Source organism: Nerophis lumbriciformis, linkage group LG09 (assembly GCF_033978685.3).
Source record: "Nerophis lumbriciformis linkage group LG09, RoL_Nlum_v2.1, whole genome shotgun sequence".
In the NCBI taxonomy this organism is placed as follows: domain Eukaryota; kingdom Metazoa; phylum Chordata; class Actinopteri; order Syngnathiformes; family Syngnathidae; genus Nerophis; species Nerophis lumbriciformis.
The window spans coordinates 28,627,501-28,650,254 of NC_084556.2; the positions used below are offsets into that span (position 1 = coordinate 28,627,501).

The following is a 22,754-nucleotide window of genomic DNA, read 5'->3' on the forward strand; positions in this document are numbered from 1 at the left end:
TTTTCCCTGCAAACCCGGCTGATCTGAAATCCTGTCCTCTGATTGGTCTGTTTCTTTTGATTGGCAGCCGGTTGGCCAGCCCCCCTCGGTTTTGGCTTAGCGAGTGGAGTGGAAACAGGAAGAGGAATATAGTGGGGGAAGAAAAGAGACGGTGGAGAGGATCGGGTGAGACAAGAAGGTGGTGAGGAGTGAAAGGGAGGAAAAGGGGAGCAGAGGGGAGTGTGTGGACCTCCAGAAGGAAGACATTTAAGAGGTAAAAGTCCACTGTCGACCGGCAACTTAATGTGATCGATTCGCCTTTGCCTCCATAAAGACACAGCGGAGCTTGCATAGAGCATTGTAGTAACACCACTGACATGTTCATAGAAGTCTACACGATTGTTCATCTCTTTATCTTCTATGCTGTTTGCATTAGCTCAATTCATTGTATTATTTATCGTGTATGTCATTGTTCTGGGTGATACTGCAGTGTGTGTGTGTCTGTGTGCGCGCGCGTGCGTGTGCGAGTGTGTGCGTGTGCGCGCTGCACATTCAACACACACATGCAATTTTCATGTGCAGGTTCAAGAGCAGTGAATGGTAATTTATGAAGGTGGTGGGTGGTGGGGGTGGAACTATTGCAGCTATTTAAACTTGAATATTGTGGAAATGTGTGTGTGTGTGTGTGTGTGTGTGTGTGTGTGTGTGTGTGTGTGTGTGTGTGTGTGTGTGTGTGTGTGACAAGGGCAATTACTAAGAATAGTTTCATTGAAAGTTCATCTCGATTTGTTTGACATACTTGCATACAAAGTACATTGTGTCAATATTCAGCTTGTGTGCTGTTTTACTTTGCGTAAGACAGACAACCATAGGCTTACTGCTGATAATGTAGAAACCTCCGTCCATCCATTTTCTACCGCTTGTCCCTTTCGGGGGTGCTGGAGCCTATCTCACATAAATACAATACAAACCCTTCAAATGCATTCAGTTGATATGGTTGTTTTTTGCAATTAGATTTTGCATTTCTAGACCAGCTTTCCGACGCACACACACACACACACACACACACACACACACACACACACACACACACACACGTGCATCCAGCAATGAACCCTTCAACCTCTGCCACGGTATGGTATACATGGCCGTGTAAGCAAAAGACACCCCTCTTTCTCACTCTTGACCTTGCCTTGGTAAAACCCGGCACCCCCTCAGAGAGACATGCTTTATGGAGCATACACAGGGAGAGGCTGCCATTATAGAAGGGGGAAACGGCAGGAGGAAGCAGGGTTATTTTTAGAAAATACCATTGATATTCGGCTCCTTACTGTACATTCTCTTTTTGTCAAGCACGCAATACACTCACAGACCGCGATATTTGGGCCAGGCTGTCTGAATCGTCTATGTCGGTGCTGACTGTCGGAGCTTTCTCGCGTTTTCTCCCATCTGTTCTCTTCATGTCTGCTCCTTGTGTTAGTAAGCCTGGACGTCACTGGAGACAGTTCTAGTCTGGTGCAGCCCATCCTTCCTTTTATGGTATTGGATCACAGTTAGCCTCCCTGCATGCATGCACACACACAGAGTCTCAGCAAGAGATGCACATCTGCAATGCTGCACTGCAACTAGTAAGCATTGTCAGATTGTGGTAGGTATGTAAAAATATCAGAAGGAAGAACATTGAATAGCACAGTCTACATTTTTCTCTATCGGCTCACTATCATTACCCACCTCTCTGTCAAAATCACACACTAGCTTGAGGCCTTGCTACCAACTCCAGTCTAAATAATCATTGGTTGCCAGGGATACACAGACACATTGTGAAGGGAAAAAAAGGAAGGTGAGGAATAGCCAGACAGAAAGGGTAAAGGCTTTTTTTGCACGTATTTGTAAATAAACTGTTTTAAAACGTTAATGGTGACAGCAAAGGCAATGATGCTGAGTTATGAAGCTTCATTCTCAGCTTCTTTGTTTAGAGAGAGTCACAGATGCAGCAATTCATTGTGGATACGTACCAGTATGTTGCAGAGAATACATGTTTTATTTGAAACAAACCAATAAAGTCAATGGTATTTTCTCACTCATATGTGTCTGTGTATTTCCCAGAGAGGAGAGGAAGCATGTCTATTTAAAGGTATCCGAGTCTGTACTGGGCTGTCTTTGCTATTTTGGATTGACTGACAGAGAGATCATCCCCTCTTTTTCACTCATATTTCACTGGAAGGTAAGAGTGCCCACTGGGATGCACACACGCACACACACACACACACACACACACACACACACACACACACACACACACACACACACACCTTATTAACAACAGCATCATGACATCCAATACAAGACTCGTATCAAGAAGTCCCGACTGTGGTTTGCAGTGACAGAGAGAGGTAATATTGATATACAGCAGTACCTCAACTTACGAGCTTAATTGGGCCTGTGGCGGAGCTCTTAACTTATATCTTAAATCAACATCTGCCATTGAAATGAAGTAAAATCATTTGATCTGTGCTCAGATTCTCACAAAACAGCACCATTTTAAAACGTAACATGTCTTTCTAAAAGAAAAACACACTTTTATACAAGAAATATATTGTACGAAAACAATATAATAGAACAGTGACCAACCTTTTTGAGCCCAAGATACTTGATCTCAGCCATAAACCAAAGCAAGAAGAGAAACACATCAAAGATGCACTCAAAAACTGACAATATCCGACCTGGACGTACTCACTGGCTATGTGGTTAGAGTGTCCGCCCTGAAATCGGTAGGTTGTGAGTTCAAACCCCGGCCGAGTCATACCAAAGACTAAAAAAATGGGACCCATTACCTGCTTGCTTGGCACTCAGCACCAAGGGTTGGAATTGGGGGTTAAATCACCAAAAATGATTCCCGGGCGCAGCACCAGTGCTGCCCACTGCTCCCCTCACCTCCCAGGGGGTGATCAAGGGGATGGGTCAAATGCAGAGGACAATTTCACCACATCTAGTGTGTGTGTGACAATCATTGGTACTTTACTTTAAAAAAGGGGAACAACTAGATAGATAACAAAGAAGAAACCCAAAGAAAAACCTGAATTAAAGAGCAAAGAGGTCATAACCTTACCATACATTAGGGGAATAACAGAACCAATACAGCATTTCATGAAATAACACAAAATAAACACAACAGTTAAACCTCACACAAAAACAAGATAGTTACTTGTACAAAACCCAAAACCAGTGAAGTTGGCACCTTGTGTAATTCGTAAATACATACAGAATACAATGATTTGCAAATCCATTTCAACTTATATTCAATTGAATACATATATATATATATATATATATATATATATATATATATATATATATATATATATATATATATATATATATATATATATATATTTAATGTTCTATCTGAGAAAGTTGATTTTTTTTTTGCATATAATCATTAACTTAGAATTTAATGGCAGCAATACATTGCAAAAAAAGTTGGCAAAGGGGCAGTTTTACCACTGTGTTACATGGCCTTTCCTTTTAACAACACTCAGTTAGCGTTTGGGAACTGAGAAGACCAATTTTTTAAGCTTTTCAGATGGAATTATTTCCCATTCTTGCTTGATGTACAGCTTAAGTTGTTCAACAGTTTGGGGTCTCTGTTGTGGTATTTTAGGCTTTATAATGCGGCACACATTTTCAATGAGAGACAGGTCTGGACTACAGGCAGGCCAGTCTAGTACCCACACTCTTTTACTGTGAAGCCACACTGTTGTAACACGTGGTTTGGCATTGTCTTACTGAAATAAGCAGGAGCGGCCATAATTACGTTGCTTGGATGGCAACATATATTGCTCCAAAACCTGCATATACCTTTCAGCATTAATGGTGCTTTCACAGATGTGTACGTTACCCATGTCTTGGGCACTAATACACCCCCATACCATCACAGATGCTGGCTTTTCCACTTTGTGCTTAGAACAATCCGGATGGTTCTTTTCCTCTTTGTTCCGGAGGACACGACGTCCGCAGTTTCCAAAAACAATTTGAAATGTGGACTCGTCAGACCACAGAACACTTTTACACTTTGCATCCGTCCATCTTGGATGAGCTTGGGCCCAGCGAAGCCGGCGACGTTTCTGGGTGTTGTTGATAAACGGCTTTTGCTTTGCATGGTAGAGTTTTAACTTGCACTTACAGAAGTAGCGACAAACTGTAGTTACTGACAGTGGTTTTCTGAAGTGTTCCTGAGCCCATGCAGTGATATCCTTTACACACTGATGTCGCGTGTTGATGCAGTACCGCCTGAGGGATCGGGCATACTGTTTGCGTGCAGTGATTTCTCCAGATTCTCTGAATCTTTTGATGATATTATGGACCTTAGATAGTGAAATCCCTAAATTCCTTGCAATAGCTTGTTGAGAAATGTTGTTCTTAGACTGTTCGACAATTTGCGCACGCATTTGTTCACAAAAAGTTGACCCTCGCCCCATCCTTGTTTGTAAATGACTGAGCATTTCATGGAAGCTGCTGCTTATATACCCAATCATGGCATCCACCTGTTCCCAATTAGCTTGTTCACCTGTGGAATGTTCCGAATAAGTGTTTGATGAACATTCCTCAACTTTCTCAGTGTTTTTGCCACGTGTGCCAGCTTTTTTGAAACATGTTGCAGGCAACAAATTCCAAATGAGCTAATATTTGCAAAAAATAATAGTTTACCAGTTCGAATGTTAAGTATCTTGTCTTTGCAGTGTTCAATTGAATATAGGTTGAAAAGGATTTGCAAATCATTGTATTCTGTTTTTATTTACGATTTACAAAAGGTGCCAACTTCACTGGTTTTGGATTTTGTACAACAAAACACGGTGAGTTGCTGATCTCGCTATATCATCTGGGACGTTGTTTTGTGGTGAAAGTCACTCAAAACAGTTGGCTGATGGTGTTCCTCAATGTGTAAAGTACACAATAAAAGCAAGAAAGCCAAAAAACTACAAAGCATTTCTGTTGGGGGCGAATGCGCTCTCTGCGTGAGGGGGCGTGGTGAGGTTAATTCGCATCTAACAACTCCGCCTGTCAAAACAAACCGTTTTAAAAAGGAGAAAAAATGGCTGAATATAGGACTCTAAAATTAAATCTATGCAATCTTTTCACACAAAAAACACTATTGCATGTTATGTAGAGTAGACTACAAGGAAGTGTTTTAACTGTAGAAAAAAAAATCATGAGATAGGCTCCAGCGCCCCCCGCGACCCCAAAGGGAATAAGCGGTAGAAAATGGATGGATGGATGATTCCTTTAACATTCTTTGCTGGCACTCCACTCATTCTGCTTCAGCATTGTGCAGACTGGCAGTGATACACTTGAAGTGCATCGCCAAATTGGCGACTTGCTTGGTCGTTTTTTTGATTATTTAATTATTTAATTCAATGAATACTATACACTTCTTCTCAGCACTGTCCTTTACACTCCCTTTTTTTCCCCATGGTTGGAAAACAAAGTCAGGTCGATAGCAAGCTGTAAGCTAATGCTAGCAAGTAAGACCAGATGTTTTGGGCGGATAATACTGGGTTTACTGCGACATTTGCTATGCCAACTAATGGTGGGGATGCTTGTAAATCCAATGTTTGCTTGCAACATCAAGCATAACAATTAGGTGAGGGACAGCTCTTATCTCAAAACACTCTTAATTGGGGACACTCTTTTGTTGAGGTACCACTGTACTGCATATTAAGTAAATATTGGGTGGTGTAGACTTTATTATGCTTCTTCTTTATTATGCTTTCATCCGCTTTTCTTTGCCTAAGCTGTAGTTTGAAGTTGTGTGGAACTGCACTGGATCCTACTGACACCTATTTCTAAATGCTTTCATTGCCTGTAGCAAATTAAATTAAAAAAATAAAGAATGAGAAACACCTCTCAATATGATGTGGGGTTGTGTTTAATACAACCACAATAATGACTGTTGTGGTGGGTGAGAGTAAACACACGCTGTTTCTGGATTGAACTTTCATAAGGGTATTCTCCAGTTGACTGTCATCTCTGATCATGTAAGCGAAAGTGTAGTCTGTTGTTCCGCAAATAAGATTTCTGTAGGAGCATGCATAGCTGTCCTGCAGTGAAAGCAAGAGGACCAGGTTTTCATGGACACTAGTTGTCCAAACAGTTGGCTTGCACATAACTGTAACATGGAAACAGAAGCCGCTTGCCCTTGCAATGCAGTTTTTTTGTGCCAAATGTTGTTTTGTACATGTTCTTTTACTAAAAGGGATTTTACCTCTCCAGCAAAAATGTTTCCTAACATAACCCCCCTTCTTGCACGTGACATCATTTGGGCCTGGAGCTAAATTCCAGATGTGTAAAGTTAACCCTACACACATGGGTTTAATATTTGGCGCATACACAAAGCCGTTCTGTTGAGCCAAAACGAAGCTGACGAGCGACTACCCCCTCATCTCTATAACAAGAGTTTGTATTTACACTTTGCCATAGTGAGGCTCCAAAACAAATAAGGTATATCTTCAGTCTTCGTAATCATGCTAAGATCAGTGATTGTCAAACTGTAGTACATGTACCAGTAGCACTAATCAGGCTTACAGAGAGAGTATGGACAACCCGGTTTCAAGCGATCTACTCAATGATTGGTCAAAAGTTTGAAGCCGCAGCTGAGCGACACTGCACTTCCTCATTATACATTTATTTTAATTGAAGTGTGTTTGCCTAGTGTTTGACGTGTAAACATGAACTGTGTTGCGGCATGGGGATGCGCCACTCACAAAAGATGCAGGAAACAATGGCATATGTGTCCCGCAACCCAGAAAGTAGAAAAATATGGGAAGTGAAGGTTCTCCAGGTAGGCTGGAGAGCCAATAACAACATGCAGTTTCTTGTGCGAGATAAGCAAGCATACACACACATGAGAAACGTGGTATCGCACTCTCGGTAACAGTGAATTAATACACTTTGCCTGACAAAACTTTGCTTCAAAATTGCACCTTTCCTGCATGTGTCACCAATAATCCAAACTAAACTAATAAATATTCTAGTAAAAAGCAGCATTAGTTCACTATTCAAGTTGATATGGTGATACTGAAACCAGAAAGCCATGACTCTCCACAGCAAAACCTATGAAAAATATTTAAAAAAGCAAAAGTAAAAGCACAGGCATATATAGCACAGTAATTACAAACAATACATTGGAGGCAGTCACCATAGTTGACATACTTCACACAAAAGTCATAATTTCTCCATAACTGTTGGTCCAAAGCGAATGAGGATTTTGGCAAAATGAGGCTAATAGATTTATTTTTGGTTGTTTTGTATTTTCTGATTTATTTCGCTGGTGGTAGCATGTTAGAGAGCCGCTGGTCAATAAACACTGCATGAATATAATGGTGGAGTGCATCAAAAACGGACGCAAAATTGCCCCAATATTATTATTATACATACTACGTTGAAGAAATAAAAGCATGTTTTATTGTAAGTTTATAAGCTTGAGTATAACGTCCAAACTACTTAATAGCGTGCTTACGGGTACAGCCGCACATATCCTAGGTACCAAACAACTCTCTCTATACACAACTCTGCCACTAATGGTCCGCGGGCGCCATGTAGTGGTACGCCAAATAATCATTTGATTAAAGTACAGGGTTTTACTTTCCTTTATTTCAAACAGTGTTACTGTTCAAACTATGTGCAATGTTACAGTAGCCAAAAATATTAAATATACTAGTAAATATAGCCTTGTATTTAATGAATACTTTTCCCTACTTTGCTACTGTATTTTTATGTTGGTCGTGGTAGTACATGGAGAGCCAAGTTTTTTCTGAGGTGATACTTGTTGAAAAAAGTTAGAGAACCACTGGCTTAGATAATTGCAAGTGAGGAGGTAAAAGAGCTGTATGCTGTATTTTGTGGAGAACCAAAGCATCACAGAAATAAAAAAAAACAAAGGTTACCATGAATTGATACCAGATGTATTACGGGCACAGCCGCACATGTCCTAGGTACCAAACATGGCGCCTCTTGTGTAGTTGTCCATACTCTGGGTTGCCCTATAACCACTGCCCGCAAAATTACCTTTAAAAAGTAATTAATTATAGTTATTTATTGATTTACCCAAAAAAATAATTGAATTACTAACATAATTACTCTTTATAAATGTAATTAACTACTGAGTAAAGTAATTAATGTGTTATTTAAAAAAAAACAACAACAAAAAAACCTAATACCTGCATATGCAGTTGAGAGAGGTTTCATGAGAGCAGAGTGTATCTGTTGTCAAAATGTGACATCAGCAAAAGCGCTCTCTGAGCAGGATTTTAGCTCAGATGTGAATCTTTTCACGTGATTGTCTTACCTCTGGTGAATAAAGGGATTGAATGTGCTTCGATTGGTGTCATATCTTCTTGTCCACAAACGGGGTAATTTAGGATGGTAAGTTTGTCACTTCAGTCATTAGGGATGATGTTCGAAAACCAGTTCTCCCGATGTTTCGATAAGAAAAGAACCGATTCCATGGATTCAAATCCCTTTTTGAGAACCGGTTCCGTATTTTTGCGACCATAAGGCGCACTGTATTAAAAGGCGCCGTGTCAGTTACGGGTGCTGTTTCTGTATTTAACGCTTAAATAAGGCGCAGTGTATTTTTGGCCGCATGCATGGTTAAACATACGCTATCTTAAAACATACGCTAGCATGCATGGACACTGTTTTAAAAAGGCAGCAGGAGCAAAGCTGAGTTCGGTTGTACTTTATTGAAGTATTTATCAATGTACTCACATTATTTCTTGATCAAGCCTCATCCTCAAATCCATCAAAGTTCTCATCTTCTGTCCGAAATGAACAGCTGGGCAAGTTCTCAATCAAACACGGCAGATTCCCTCTCGTCATTTTCAAAGTCAGTCTCGTTGCCGTGGGGCTCCTCGGAAAATATGCCGGCTTTTGCGAAAGCTGGAACAACAGTGCAAGCAGACACGTTAGCTCAAGCATCCACGATCCATTCACAAATTGTGGCGTAACTCGCCCGACGCTGCCTCCCAGTTTTCGTGAAGCTGTGTTTGTCTGTCATCCATCGCTCCCATGACGCTCATAACTTCACTTTGAACGTCCTGTTTGCACCCATGTCCAGCGGTTGGAGTTCCTTCGTCATGCCTTAATGATGACTCCAGGTGGAAACTTTTCTTTCGGCAGCATCTTCCCCTTGAAAATCACCACATGTGGCAGTTTCTGTCCATTAGCATAGCAGTAAAAGCTGACTTCTCTTGCCCTGTTGTGCGAATTGATTCCCTACCGTGCTGGTGCCCTTCTTCTCCACATTGTGCTTCACTGAGATGTCGAAAGTGAGCGGCACCTCGTCCATGTTGGTGATGTGTTTGTTGGCAATTTTTTATTTACAACGCACATAGCAGCACTGTATGCTCACTGGGGGCGTGCCTTTAGCGTCCTCTCTCACCTGAAACCTTCACCCTTTAACGTCCGCATGCTGTCCTCAGTCACGTCCGCCTTTCCTCCATATAAACAGCGTGCCGGCCCAGTCACATAACATCTACGGCTTTTGGAACTCAGTGCACACACAACAACCTATCTGGATTCGATAAGAGATTTGATAAGGAATCGGTTCGATAAGAGGATTCGATAATGGCATCAACATCGATAATTTCTTAATGAACATCATCCCTATCAGTCATAGATTTTTTTGTTCATTACCCTTGTAGTAGTAGCGTGTATGTGTGTGTGTATTACAACTTGTTTGCTGTGTAATGTTGCCTCCTTCTATTTGATATCAAGTTTATTTTGGACGGCGTGGCATAGTGGGTCGAGCAGCCATGCCAGAAACCTAAGGGTTCCAGGTTCGCTCCCCGCCACTTGCCATCCAAATCACTGTCATTGTGTCCCTGGGAAAGACACTTCACCCTTGCCCCCAGTGCCGCTCACACTGGTGAATGAATGTGGAAAGTGGTCGGAGGGGCCGTAGGCGCAAATTGTGAGCCACGCTTCTGTCAGTCTGCCCCAGAGCAGCTGTGGCACCAAATGTAGCTTACCACCACCAAAGTGTGAATGTGGAGTGAGCGCTTTGAGTATATAGTTGATAGAAAAGCGCTGTATAAATCTAATCCATTATTATTATTATTATTATTATTAATATTATTATTATGGTGTGTTGCTGGTTGTTGCTTTCAATAGTAAAAAATATGTCCTGCATTGAACTTGCTGTGCTTCTGACACTGTCAGGTTGAGATAGAACCACATCAAAAGTAGCATGCCAGGTTACATCAAACATATAGGTAACGCTGTTGTAACGTACATAAAAGTAATTCATTAGATTACTTGTTACTAGTAGAAGTAAAGGCGTTACTGTTATTACGAACACTGCCTGTAACGGAATGTGTGTAGGATTGCTCAAATTCTAATATTCTGATGGCATTACAAATGGGGGGCTGCTTAAATGACATCGTAGTCAAATTTGCATAATTAGCCATGCCGCTAAACTCTGTGTTTCTTGAAACCCTAATCTATAAAAGCAGATCATTTTAACAAAAATCAGAAAACAAATGTTTTACTTGATGTTTTACTATTTTTTCTTACCATAGACTAAAAACTAGACACTAGATGACAGTAAAAGTTTGGCATGTTTAGCCATTCTTCGACCTCAAATGATGATTTTGTCAGAAACGTAGTTTATTTGCAGCAATAGACGCAAGAATTTGCTGACTTAGAATTGGCATTGCACCCTCTAAGAATGCTACAGTGCATTGAAGATGCATTTGTTCGCTTGTCACTGTCAAATTTGCGGGACACAGCGAGAAAGTGTCATCAACATGCAATATCAAGATATAACGATAGAATTAAAAGCGCTATCGTCGGCGAAATATAAATAATGTATATTGCCTATATCGCGCAACCCTACCGTACAGAATTGGAATGACAAGTAGACACAGACATTGTGTTTGTGAGTGAAAGCTCGGGGAAAAAACGGATGTTAAGTCTGTCTGTGGCGATCCAAATGTAATTGTGCCGGCCCACCCCAAATAAATAAATGTATGGGAAACACTGGATTATACTTCACAAATGTAGGAGACCATCTGTGCAAAAAAAGCAAGTTCAAATAAGGTCAAACTGATCAATAGTAAATTGACTGAAAGCTAATGCTCAGAAAGAGGATTAGAGCGACTGTAAGCAGGCGTGTTTATTTAGCATGCAACAGTTTTTATTTTATACAGCAAGCACTGCAAGCAAATCGACACAGAATCCTATTTAATCACACACAATATGCATAGTAATATATAGCTAAATGCACCTATTGTGCCCTTGTTCTTCTACAAGAATAATTTCAAATGAAATGGTCTTTGCGTGGCTTACAGCCAAAGCAGTAAAATATGTCTGGCTTTCAGTTGCTGTAGCAACTGGGTAGAAATGGACTCTTGAATAGCTTGCTCAGTTAGCTCGCTCAGCAGCAGACATACTGTAGTGAGGTTTTTACAGTATTGCTGCACAACACTGTAGAATAAAACTACTGTATAAGCAAAGGGCTGTGGAAATATTTGTACTGCGTAAGGAAGTGTGTGCATGTTGCATAGCTGCTTGGTATGAGATCGTACAGATGAGTAACCACAACTGGCACAGCTGTGGTCTTATCGGATGATCTTTCTACATTTTCATCTTTGAATATTTTACATTTAAGATTTTGAGACGCTGGTAAAACTCTACTATACTCTGCAGCATCCTCCAGTTTACAGTAGTAGGTTTAGGGGCCATTCCACCAAACTGGTGCCATATGCTAGATGTAAACTGGACTGTAGGATTAGGTGCAGAATTAGGTTCTTTTGTAAGTACCGATCGAAATTCTTTGGTACTACCGGGCGCCGATTCACGTAAAATCAAACAAAGCCATATTTTAATACCTTGTTGCGCGTGACGTCATGTCAGATTGCAAAGTCAGCATCTCAAGCACTTGGCCGGGAAACAAGCAGTCAAGCACTCAGAACGTACTCAAGTAAACTACTTCTTTGTAATGTTACAATTTTCCATGCCAACAAAGCAAGAAGGCACTCAAAAGTATAGTAAGGCTCCACTTTTCAAAATCCATTACCTTGATGCTAATTTACATTGGATTTGTCATAGGCATACTAAAGATAGGCATTAGCGATTTTACATGGCATCTTCAACAACTCCACATTTGCTAATTAAATTTACAACTAAAATTACAATCAAACACTTAGTGTCAATCACCTAGTGTCAACAAAAAAAAAGACTGGCTCATTGAGCTTAATGGCAAGCATTATTTCCACACTTTAGTGTATACATTACTGCTATCTAGCATCTCGGAATTGCAACTGCATGCAACGTCTTCTATATTATACAGTACAGTACAGTGGTTGAAAATAAAACACAGAAGTGTAGGAAAACAAGATAACTGGACATTACGACTCAGTGTTAAATGATAAATACATACGTTGAGATTTAAAAAAAAAAAAAAAAAAAAAATACTTAGTGTATTATCAACACATTTGAACACACCGAAAATTGGTACCGTTGAGTACCAACTGCGTTGAGAAAATTGCTACTGTATCAATTCAAATGTGAACAGTACTCATCCCTACTAACAGTAAATGTTTGTCTTTTTTCAACTCTAAATCTATATATTGAATTACCATATTTTTCAGACTATAAGTCACAGTTTTTTTCATAGTTTGGCCGGCGGTGCGATTTATACTCAGGAGCGACTTATACTCAGGAGCGACTTATGTGTGAAATTATTAACACATTACCGTAAAATATCAAATAATATTATTTAGCTCATTCACGTAAGAGACTAGACGTATAAGATTTCATGGGATTTAACGATTAGGAGTGACAGATTGTTTGGTAAACGTATAGCATGTTCTATATGTTATAGTTATTTGAATGACTCTTCCCATAATATGTTACGTTAACATACCAGGCACGTTCTCAGTTGGTTATCTATGCGTCATATAACGTACACTTATTCAGCCTGTTGTTCACTATTCTTTATTTATTTTAAATTGTCTTTCAAATGTCTATTCTTGGTGTTGGGTTTTATCAAATAAATTTCCCCCAAAAATGCGACTTATACTCCAGTGCGACTTATATATGTTTTTTTCCTTCTTTATTATGCATTTTCGGCCGGTGCGACTGATACTCCGGCGCGACTTATACTCCAAAAAATACGGTACTCAAATTGTGTGTTGGCAGATTTCAGTTAACTTTATTTCATTTTTGTACAAAGTTCCTAAGCTTAAGATGATTTCATTTGAGTAACGGGACTGAAAGTAGCAGGTTTTTAGCAAATGTATTAAACATAGCAACATGGCATTTATGGTAATAGCATGTTGACAAAAAATTTAATAAATTATAGAATAATATAAAAAAAAAATAATTACAAAAATTGTTACAGGACTGTGTTGAAATAAATAAAAAATTATACTGTTGTGATCTTACTTTTGGCCTTCCCATTTGTGTACCATGTAACTTGTGGTTTACACAATTACAGTACTTTTTGTTTTAAGAAGAATACACTTAAAACATAGTTGGGATAAGGTGGAACACAATTGTGTAAACAATGCAACATTTCTGAAAGATTTACATTATTATATTTAATGATAAAGTCTAATTTGAGGAAGTGGACCTGTTAATTTTAACACGCCTTAATATACAGTATTTGATTTGCTGGGGATGCAAATGATGGATTAATAAAAACTGCCAGGACGAGGAGCCTAAAAACTAAAAAAAAAAGTACCGGTAGGTCATTTTCACACAGATCTTTAATTTATTTTTGATCCAAGCAAAATTGTAATACCTTTCCATATGTAAGCTATAACAATTTTATAAACGTTATATTTGATCTGCCATGTTAAATTACGGATCTAGACGTAAAACATGGTTTGACCTTATGACTGTGGACAATGCATGCATTTGATAACTATCCTAATGAAATAACGTATGAAAGACGTTTATAGATTTTCCCACAATAAACAGGTTTTTTTTCTTTATAAATGTTATCATGGTAGGGAGATTATCAACATTTTGAGAATATTTCCCATTTTATCATAATATGAAGAAAATATGGCTTGATTATGTGAAGGGAAAAAATGTCCACAGGAAACAAACCCACGTTGATAACCTCCATGGCAGAGGGAAATGGGACATCTACAAGCACCAAACAATGTGATCTTTAAAAGTGGCAGAGAGCTTGCCTCGTTGTTATTGCACTCACTACTGCAATACCTCAAAACAAGTATGGATTCTCTCCTGGAGCTACATACTCATGAGAGATGAAGAAACGGCCATCCTTTGGAAGAGCTGCTCATTCACAAGCACTCCTGTCAAGTACGCTAAATAAGTCAGCCTTACAGGGTGGAACAAAATCTTATCGCCGCCTCCACAGTCTTTTTTCCCCTTTGTTTTTAAAGTGAGAGCGCTTTCATCTTTAAGCCAAGAGTATTTTACTGCAAGATGGCTCACAGCAGTGCAACTTCATAAATTTAACTGTAGATCAAAAACTGCAGATAACCCTTAATGAAATGATTTAAAAACCTTTTTTTTACTGTTCTCAATTATGTCACCTAAATTGTGTTCTGTCTGCTCAGGTGTGACGTGGAGGGCCTCCCAAATACAGACCAAGACTGGTAATCACAGACTGTTTGATTGAAATCATGATGTATTCCTATATGTAGTTCATATCCTAACAATTTTTCTATCGCAGGCTGCATGTATCACTCGGCAGAGCTGTACTCTGGCCGTAAATCATGGGACTCCTACCCAGCTGGAGGCCCTAACAGAGGGCGATGGGCTCCAGTGGACAGTCGACAGTCGACTTGGAGCCAAACACAAAGGTTAGCAGTACAATACACAGACACACACTTAAGCTTATTTTGGAAGGAAAAATGTATTCACACAGGCCACTGATTTGGTAGAATTTGGAACAATTTAATATGAACAGTAATTAACCGTAATTAATCAAACCATGGCACCGAGAGAAAAAATTAGGAAGTAAAATTAAAATGTCGGGAATTGAGTGACAGACAGACTGGAGTTATAGTAGGCATGTCGTGTCAGCAATGTAAAATGCAAACATGATACATGAACATAACATGAAGGAGACAACATTGGCATTTATTTCATAGTTCTGGGCCTAAAAATAATGTATACAGGTAAAAATTTCTCCCAAAATAGACACAGTTGTGATTTTAGGCTTGTTTCACCACATTTTAGAACACCCACTTTAAGCTCCAAAATGTGGGCGGGCCTGCATCAGCCTGCTGACATGACCTATGAAATATAGACGGGAGGCAATTTCATATTGCGTAGTAGGGATGTCACGGGATGAACATTTCTTATAACGGTTATTAGTATAATAGCGGTATTTTTAAATGTGCTCAAAATTTTCAAGAAGTACTTGTACTGAAATATTTTAACCGAGTTTTATAAAAAAAAACAAAATACAAACAACACATTTAGATAAAAACGCTGTTTCATGGACCTTAAGTAGAAATTGAATGTGCTTATGAAAGCAACACAAGCATTATAAACAAAGTGATATGGTACAAAATAAATAAATACATGAAATAAATGTGAACATTGTGAAAGATAGCACTTTATGGACTTCAGAGATAAGAAAAAAAAAGTAAGAATTTTGCAAGATGACACCTGTTGGCAATAAGACGTAACTGCACTTTTTGTCCATATAGATAAAATAGTGTTTGTGTATAAAATCTAGTCTTTCCCATAGGGCTGCACAATTATGGCCAAAATAATAATTACAATTATTCTTATCAATATTGAAATCAGGATTATTCATTAAACACAAAGCACTTTGGCTAATGAAAATAAAGTCTAATAAACAAACGTTGTTCTTCTCCAACAACATCAACAGTTTGGCCAACAAAATTAAACAGTAGTGATACCTCTCAACCTGTGTTTAATTCGATGAGATGACAAAACATTTTAGATAGTATTTATGTTATTTGAACACTGACACGGTTTGCAGTTAAATAAAGGACGAGTGAGCATCCGAGTAAACAAAAGAAAGACTTTATAAACAAGTTGTGGCAAGGTTCACGACACATCGCCTGCTGCATGTTTCCTCACGTCATTAACCCTCAGTCACTGCAGCTGATGGACGCTGTATTGAGAAAATAAAAGCAATAAGAAATAGTTTTCTCCTTTGCTGTATACTTTTAGTGTGAGACAATTGCTTCTGTCTCCAATATTGTCCACACCTAACGCCATCAAAAAACAGCAATGCATTCTTAAACCCACGCCGAGACTCCACGGAAATGAAGGGAGGGAAAATTAAGTTGAACCAAACGCTTGGCTCGAGGGGAAATCTCCGCAGCAAAGTCCATATAGTTTTCTTCCGCCATGTTTTTTCAAGCTGAACGAAGCATGTGTGCACGCGCTAGCGCTGCTGTGACCTATTTCCAAGAAGTAAGCCGTTTTGCCTAAAATTCAGTAATAAATTAAGTTTTTTTCTAACCGTCGGGAATTTTACTGCGGTTTATCATAATACCTTTTACCGTTACATCCCTATTGCGTAGTATGTGTTTTAGTAGCATCTTCATTCCGAATCATATTTCCGTGCAGAATTTGAAGGAATTCTTGTCTGCCAGATGCAGTATTGCAAGTTGTAACAATACAACTAAAGAAGGGGTCAGTCTGCATACATTTCCAAATGATGGTAATATATGCAAAATATGGACCTCTGCAGTCACGGACCAAGCGAGAGGAGTTTATATTACAGCGATCATTTTAATGATTCTGATTTCGAAGAAGAAGGGTTTTGGTCTGAGTTTGAATGGAAACAATTTCAAGCCAAACACGATCCCGAAAATCAGGAGCACCGTCGAGGGGAAAAAGGAAAGAAAATGGTGAAAGGATAGCAGACCCGCCACGCAAAAATGACAAACAAAGAAGGTAATCCGCTAGAATCCGATTCCTTATTGCATCCTCTTCTACTGATGTTTTCCTCAAGATGCTTGAAGAAATGCTGAACGAGCATGAGGGAACACACATATCGATTCTGACAATGGAAAAGGGGCATTCAAAGGACAGTTAGTTATCAAGCTAATATAATAGATATAATTTTAACATTTGGTGAATTTCTCTTGGAAATTATTATTTCATTAGGTTTGTGATGGTACGGCATCTTCACGGTAATATTGCTTTTGGCACATTTCTGGCCCCATGCTAGTGGGAGTTGCGAGGGGAACAACTTGAGGCTTAAAAACGTCCCTACAGCAGGTGTAGCGATCGTCTCTGTGGTGTTGATTGAAAAGTGCCAATGATATAGACTGATTGACTGCGATGAGCACATTCAAGATAAAGCACTTAGCTCAGCTGCAGCTGCGAGCTTGAACTCATAAGAGCGAATGAGCCCAAAGTGTCTCCAGTTGCCACAGAAAGAAAGTTCGCTCTATATAGTCAGTAGTCACAGATGCTAATATGATTGACAATCTATCTCGTTGGATGTGGCATTTGACTGTAGTCACTTTATGAAGGACAAAACATCAGATTTCAAAACAACACGTCATCATCTTGATGTAGCCATTCCAAATCAGAAACACATGGAGGCAACCGATGTATGTCGTGTAGTCTACTTTTTACATTCTAAATATTAAATGAATGCAATCAAAAGTTTGCTTACAATGGAGCCTGCGGGAGCCGTACTTTTCCGCCTACAAAACCCTCAAAAACACATCCAAACACCTCTATTGAGGTTTTATATACATGATGTAAGTATATATGTAATGTAGTAACTGGCACATTTATAATAACATTTAATATTTACGTATTTTGCTCATGTTAAGCATATGCGGCGCATTAATTTTAAAAACGCATCACCACATTTGCTTTTTTTTCCTTTATCACTGATTTATTACTCACTGCAAACTTTATGGGAGCCAGCACACATAATAAAACCTCACCTACCGTGCAAGGTCTGCTGTCATTAGGATGCCAACTGCTGGGATGTTCATATATTCCCATTGAGATACAGAATGACTCATAATCCTCACAAACAAAGAGGGTGGCGGTGCGGGAGGGACCAACGGTCTATTTGTGTCCTTTTGGCCATTTTCGAGTCCTAAATGGCTGTCAAAGTGTACCAACTTGTCGGAATACCTACTCAGGCTTATTTTGTCCAGGTGAGATGTCTGATTTATGAACTACAATAAACTTACAGGGAGCAAGGAAGCAAGGAAGCAGCAGACCACTCAATGATGTAAACATAGGCACACATGGAAGTGATCATGGCGCCGCTATAAAATAGTTTGTCTGCGTTAGCGTTTATAATAACACTATCACAAATACTTGGTTAATATATTCAAGTCACTAAATGTAAATGGCGCATTGTAGGCGGTTTTTGAATGGTTATTTATTTAATTTTATGGGCGAAATAGTGGAGCTCCCATTGGCTTTGCTGTTGTCCGCTGCTATCGTCATGTCTTTCATAATGATTGTGAAAGATAGGCAAAATTCCAAAAAAGTGCAGTTCTCCTTTAAACTTAGACAGAGAGACAGAGTTGTGCTTGTTGCCATTACAGATCCCACGGACGACACCATCCATCCGATTATTCCATCTCACTATCAAGTCAGCCTTTTACCAGGTGAGGAATAAGAATAGTTAAAGTGCACAGTGCAATGAAACCAAGAGTGTTTTGGATACACAGAGGGGAGTATGGACATCAGTGTTTCCCACAGAACCGGGATGTGCACAGGGGTGCATATAATGTATAAAATGCACATAATGGGTAGATGAAAAGTGTGTACACTGAGACAAAGTTCATAAAACAAAGCATTTATTAATCTGGCCTGTGGTTCGTAAATAAAAAAGTTTGTGTGATGGGGGGTTCATAAATCCAGGTTCCACCGCACACAAATGTACAGGAAACACTCACATCCAATACAACAAAAAAAAGTGGAGATAGGTGTTTTCAAGAAAAAAAAACGGGAATATTAGTTCAACCTACATTGCAACTTCATTCATTGTTTAAACTATCGGTACTCATTCATAAATCTGATTTGTATGACATTATACTGAAATGAGTTGTCTGATAGTCTAAAGTTACATGATTTGGCTTCAGTTGAAGATGCAGTTTAGTTTAACTTTACAGTAATAATTTATACATGTAATTAATCACATATGCAATGAATACCATTTGACAGTGTCAATCATAACTGAGCTCTGGGAGCATTTTTAATACAGTGCCTGTATAAGATTACATTAGATTGTGAAGCGCCTTTGGACTCTGTTTCGTAATGTAACAGGAGAGTATGCATCTAAAGAACCCAATTCCTCCGTGCGTGATTATTTAAATTCCATCCAACACAATGGTGCTTGTTGATTAGTTTGGTTCTCTGTTTGCCAAGGGGGGAACGAACAGTCCACTATGCCCAAGACAAGGGTGTCTCTAAGAGGCACAGGCAGCATCTTTGGGATGCTAAAGAACAGCCATTTGAGGCCCAGAACTGGCATCAGAACTCGATGCGCTCATTCCACAACCGAGCTGGTGCTGACAATGGTTATCTAACAAGACCGGGACAGCGCTACAAAAATTGGGTCAGCAACTCTTTGGTGAGGCCTTCAAAGGGGTGTTCTCAATAAAAGTACATTTTCAAAGGATTTACTCGTGTTGTGACTTCACTTAACATTCTGATGAAATATTTTTTTCTCATTTTTCTCAAGCATGGGAGTCCTCGCCTACATCGCAACAGCAGAGAAATCCAGCCTCCTCTAGAAAGATGGGCTCCCTCAGACCTTCACAGGAGTTTCCCAGGTCGAATGATCAATAACAGGCCAGAGCCTTGGAAACGGCCCGCCCCTCATCAGTGCCAAGACCAAATGCACCAGCATCGACCATCAGCCCAGCACTCTTCATCTATGAGGGATGAGGGTCCGGCCAAGAGGAGCCGGGATTCTGCACTTGATCAGGTATAAAGTGTTCTGTTCACTAATCTGGTTTGGTAATTTGTTAACGCGGTCTTTGTTCTAAATGTTTGAATGAGCGGCGATTATGTTAAAGCTTATAGCACCAGGCCTTGGGTGAAGTTAAAATATGTACACCCAATCATTGCCTCTTTTATTTCTCAGCACAATAGCACCACCCACTGGTAGTTTACCATTCGGTCATTGGTATCTTTAAGGGTGCAATGGCTCATCACTTGGTTTAAGAACCTATAAGATACGGCTTAGTAGTACCTCAACTTACAAGTTTAATTGGTTCTGTGACAAAGCTCTAAAACTCAAAATACTTGGATCTCAAATCAACGTATCCTATGTAACTGAATTAATTTAAATCAATTTAGTTAATGCTTGTCCCCTACCATCCCCGAAACAGCACAATCTCCAAACCACTGTATTGAATAGTACGCATTAATAGATGTAAGTTGAGGGGCAGACATGGACCCACTATATTCCTAGTTTTGACATGTAACATGATGTATGCTTTTCTATTCAGTCATCTCATTCTGGATCAAGACATCTAGTTGCCCATCCAGCATCACCACCTCACCACCATCGTAACCAAGATGACTGGAAACCTCTTCATGACAGGACAGGTCCTTGCCGTGTCTCTGACCAGAGGACCTCAACAACACAGCAACAGGTAATTTTGCAGTCACTCAGTGATGATTAAAAACAACCTTTAACATTGCAGGCCATTTTTAATTTCCGGTATTATTAAATATTTACACAGGAGACCTTGAAATCGAGAGTTGGAGGACATAGTTTGTTCAACAGCGACCCCATAGTCCAAAACCAGGGTTGCAGCAACAAAATGTCACATCTTGGAAACAGTGGGAAGAGTTGTCGAAAAACATCTTCACCAGCAGAACACACTCGTGTGCCTTACAGCCACCAAAACCCTCATTACCATCATCAGCGGCACACACGCCACCTCAAAGTTGAACAGCACAAACCTCTGCGATACCACCTGGATGAGGAGGAGGAGGACTCACAGAATCATCTCCATAATCAAAGCACAGTGAGAAATAAGTCATTACAATTTTAAGAATAATGGCACATGTTAGTTTCTATATAGTCTAAATAGATGCAGTATATGAATATGTCAGTATTAAGGCACATCTTTCATTCAATTTGGACAAGCCCGCAAAGAGCACTGATCAGCTCCACAAAACATTGAAAAAAATAATGAACAAATGTTTTATTTATTGGTGACGCTGTAAGTAGAGATGGGTACCAAAACTTGGATGCATAATGGCACTGGTGCAAATGTAAACTGTCACAACCAGACCTAAAAAGTAGCTATCAGTGGCTGATTTTAGTGCTAAAATAATGCAAACTCAGCTACAACGTTGCCTCTAAGGTGCGCACCTGCGCAATTGCGCACTGCTCACGCGTCCTCTGCGCACAGCAAATCTATGCCGCGCAAAAAATCAAAAATACACTCTAAACAAAATAAACAAATAGTTTGTTTTGTATGATTTTGCAATGCAACTGTGAGTAACAGGTGACGAAAGGCGGCCACAACAGATAAAACAATGTTTGTCAACACTTAAATTATTGTAACGTCTGTGGAGACACTTAAAGGAGGACAGGAATTCCATCGGTACCTTTATTTAGCGAAATTGTTTGTCGGCCATAACCACACCAAAACAATGTGTAAAATACTTTTATCTAGCAAAACTGGTCGTTGTCTACCGTACAAACCAAGCCAAAAGCAACTCTTTGTCATCTGTTATATCAACAGCAGCCGCTTGCTCTCTCTCTCACCTGCACCAACACATACACTATGGCAATTAGCCACTGGTGCGTTTATGGCCACACAAAAAGTTGGACAACTCTAACACTACAATAAAGTGTAAATTTCAGGTCGTTTTACTATGACTCCTCAATCAGTGTGCTTATTCTACTGTCATTTGTTAAGAATGTTATTTTTTTGATATTAATCATGAAATGATGTTACAGGACTACATAATTGCTAATAAAAATATTTATTTTACGGACAGAAAGTTAATAAACACTTCATCTCATGCAACATGTGAATGTTTTAAGGGGAACTAAATGTGATCTCTGAAAGGGGTACACAATCTTTCCAAAGCAGGACCTCCACCCAGACATACAATACTATAGTGCATAGCTGATTTAAAAAAAAAAAAACAATATCTAAGTGGGCCAAATCACATATATTAGAAAATAATCTCTTGAAATTGACTAGTCACTTGATTATAAGACATTAAAATTGTTATGTCAGGTTTGAGACAAATGTGCTGCTGGTATGGCCACAGTATGCACGTCTGTATTCCACTGAATGCTCAGGGTGTTTGTGCGTTTGCTCACACACATAAAAAATTAGAGGGAACATTGCTCAGCTACTCGCAAGGGTGCTTGAAAGTGGTATTGTGCAAATAACTTCTTGTACGTAATGTGGCGTCCCAAAAGGGCACACACTCTTTTTTAACTTTATTGTCGATCTTAACACACCAACAGCATGGCTCAGGCCCAAAACCGCACCCATATTTTGCTGTAACACTTTCTAACACAAAACAGAAACACTTTCATTACGCACCAATAACGCTTAGCCCTAGCCAGGCGCATTCACAAACTCCGAAACTTAGAACATCAACAATATGGAACAACCATTTGTTTGCACATTCTCTGTGACAAGAGCTCATTACCTAAAATCGGGGTTAAATTGGAGATTTTACATATTTTAGGAAAGCACCCTATACTTCTTTAAATTTTGCTGAACAATTATTGAATGTCAGCCTAATCTTCTCAAATTTGAGGAACAAAATACTATCTGTAATCC

General features: G+C 39.4%; 1 protein-coding gene across 3 annotated transcripts in view; it reads left to right on the plus strand.

Annotated features, from left to right (window-relative positions):
• Nucleotides 1-22,754, plus strand: part of LOC133607435 (uncharacterized) — a 75,735-nt gene that overhangs the window by 7,050 nt on the left and 45,931 nt on the right. For 2 of the 3 annotated variants that reach the window (XR_009815414.2, XM_061962054.1), the window contains exons 2-10: nucleotides 68-253; nucleotides 2,086-2,203; nucleotides 14,574-14,612; nucleotides 14,690-14,819; nucleotides 18,528-18,590; nucleotides 19,354-19,558; nucleotides 19,670-19,915; nucleotides 20,442-20,588; nucleotides 20,679-20,966. Coding sequence is in view for 2 of the 3 variants with exons in the window: in XM_061962054.1 (XP_061818038.1) it covers nucleotides 14,695-14,819; nucleotides 18,528-18,590; nucleotides 19,354-19,558; nucleotides 19,670-19,915; nucleotides 20,442-20,588; nucleotides 20,679-20,966 (1,074 nt within the window). In the remaining variant the exon portion in view is untranslated. The remainder of the gene's footprint in view (nucleotides 1-67; nucleotides 254-2,085; nucleotides 2,204-14,573; nucleotides 14,613-14,689; nucleotides 14,820-18,527; nucleotides 18,591-19,353; nucleotides 19,559-19,669; nucleotides 19,916-20,441; nucleotides 20,589-20,678; nucleotides 20,967-22,754) is intronic. The other variant, XM_072913823.1, reaches the window with a different exon arrangement.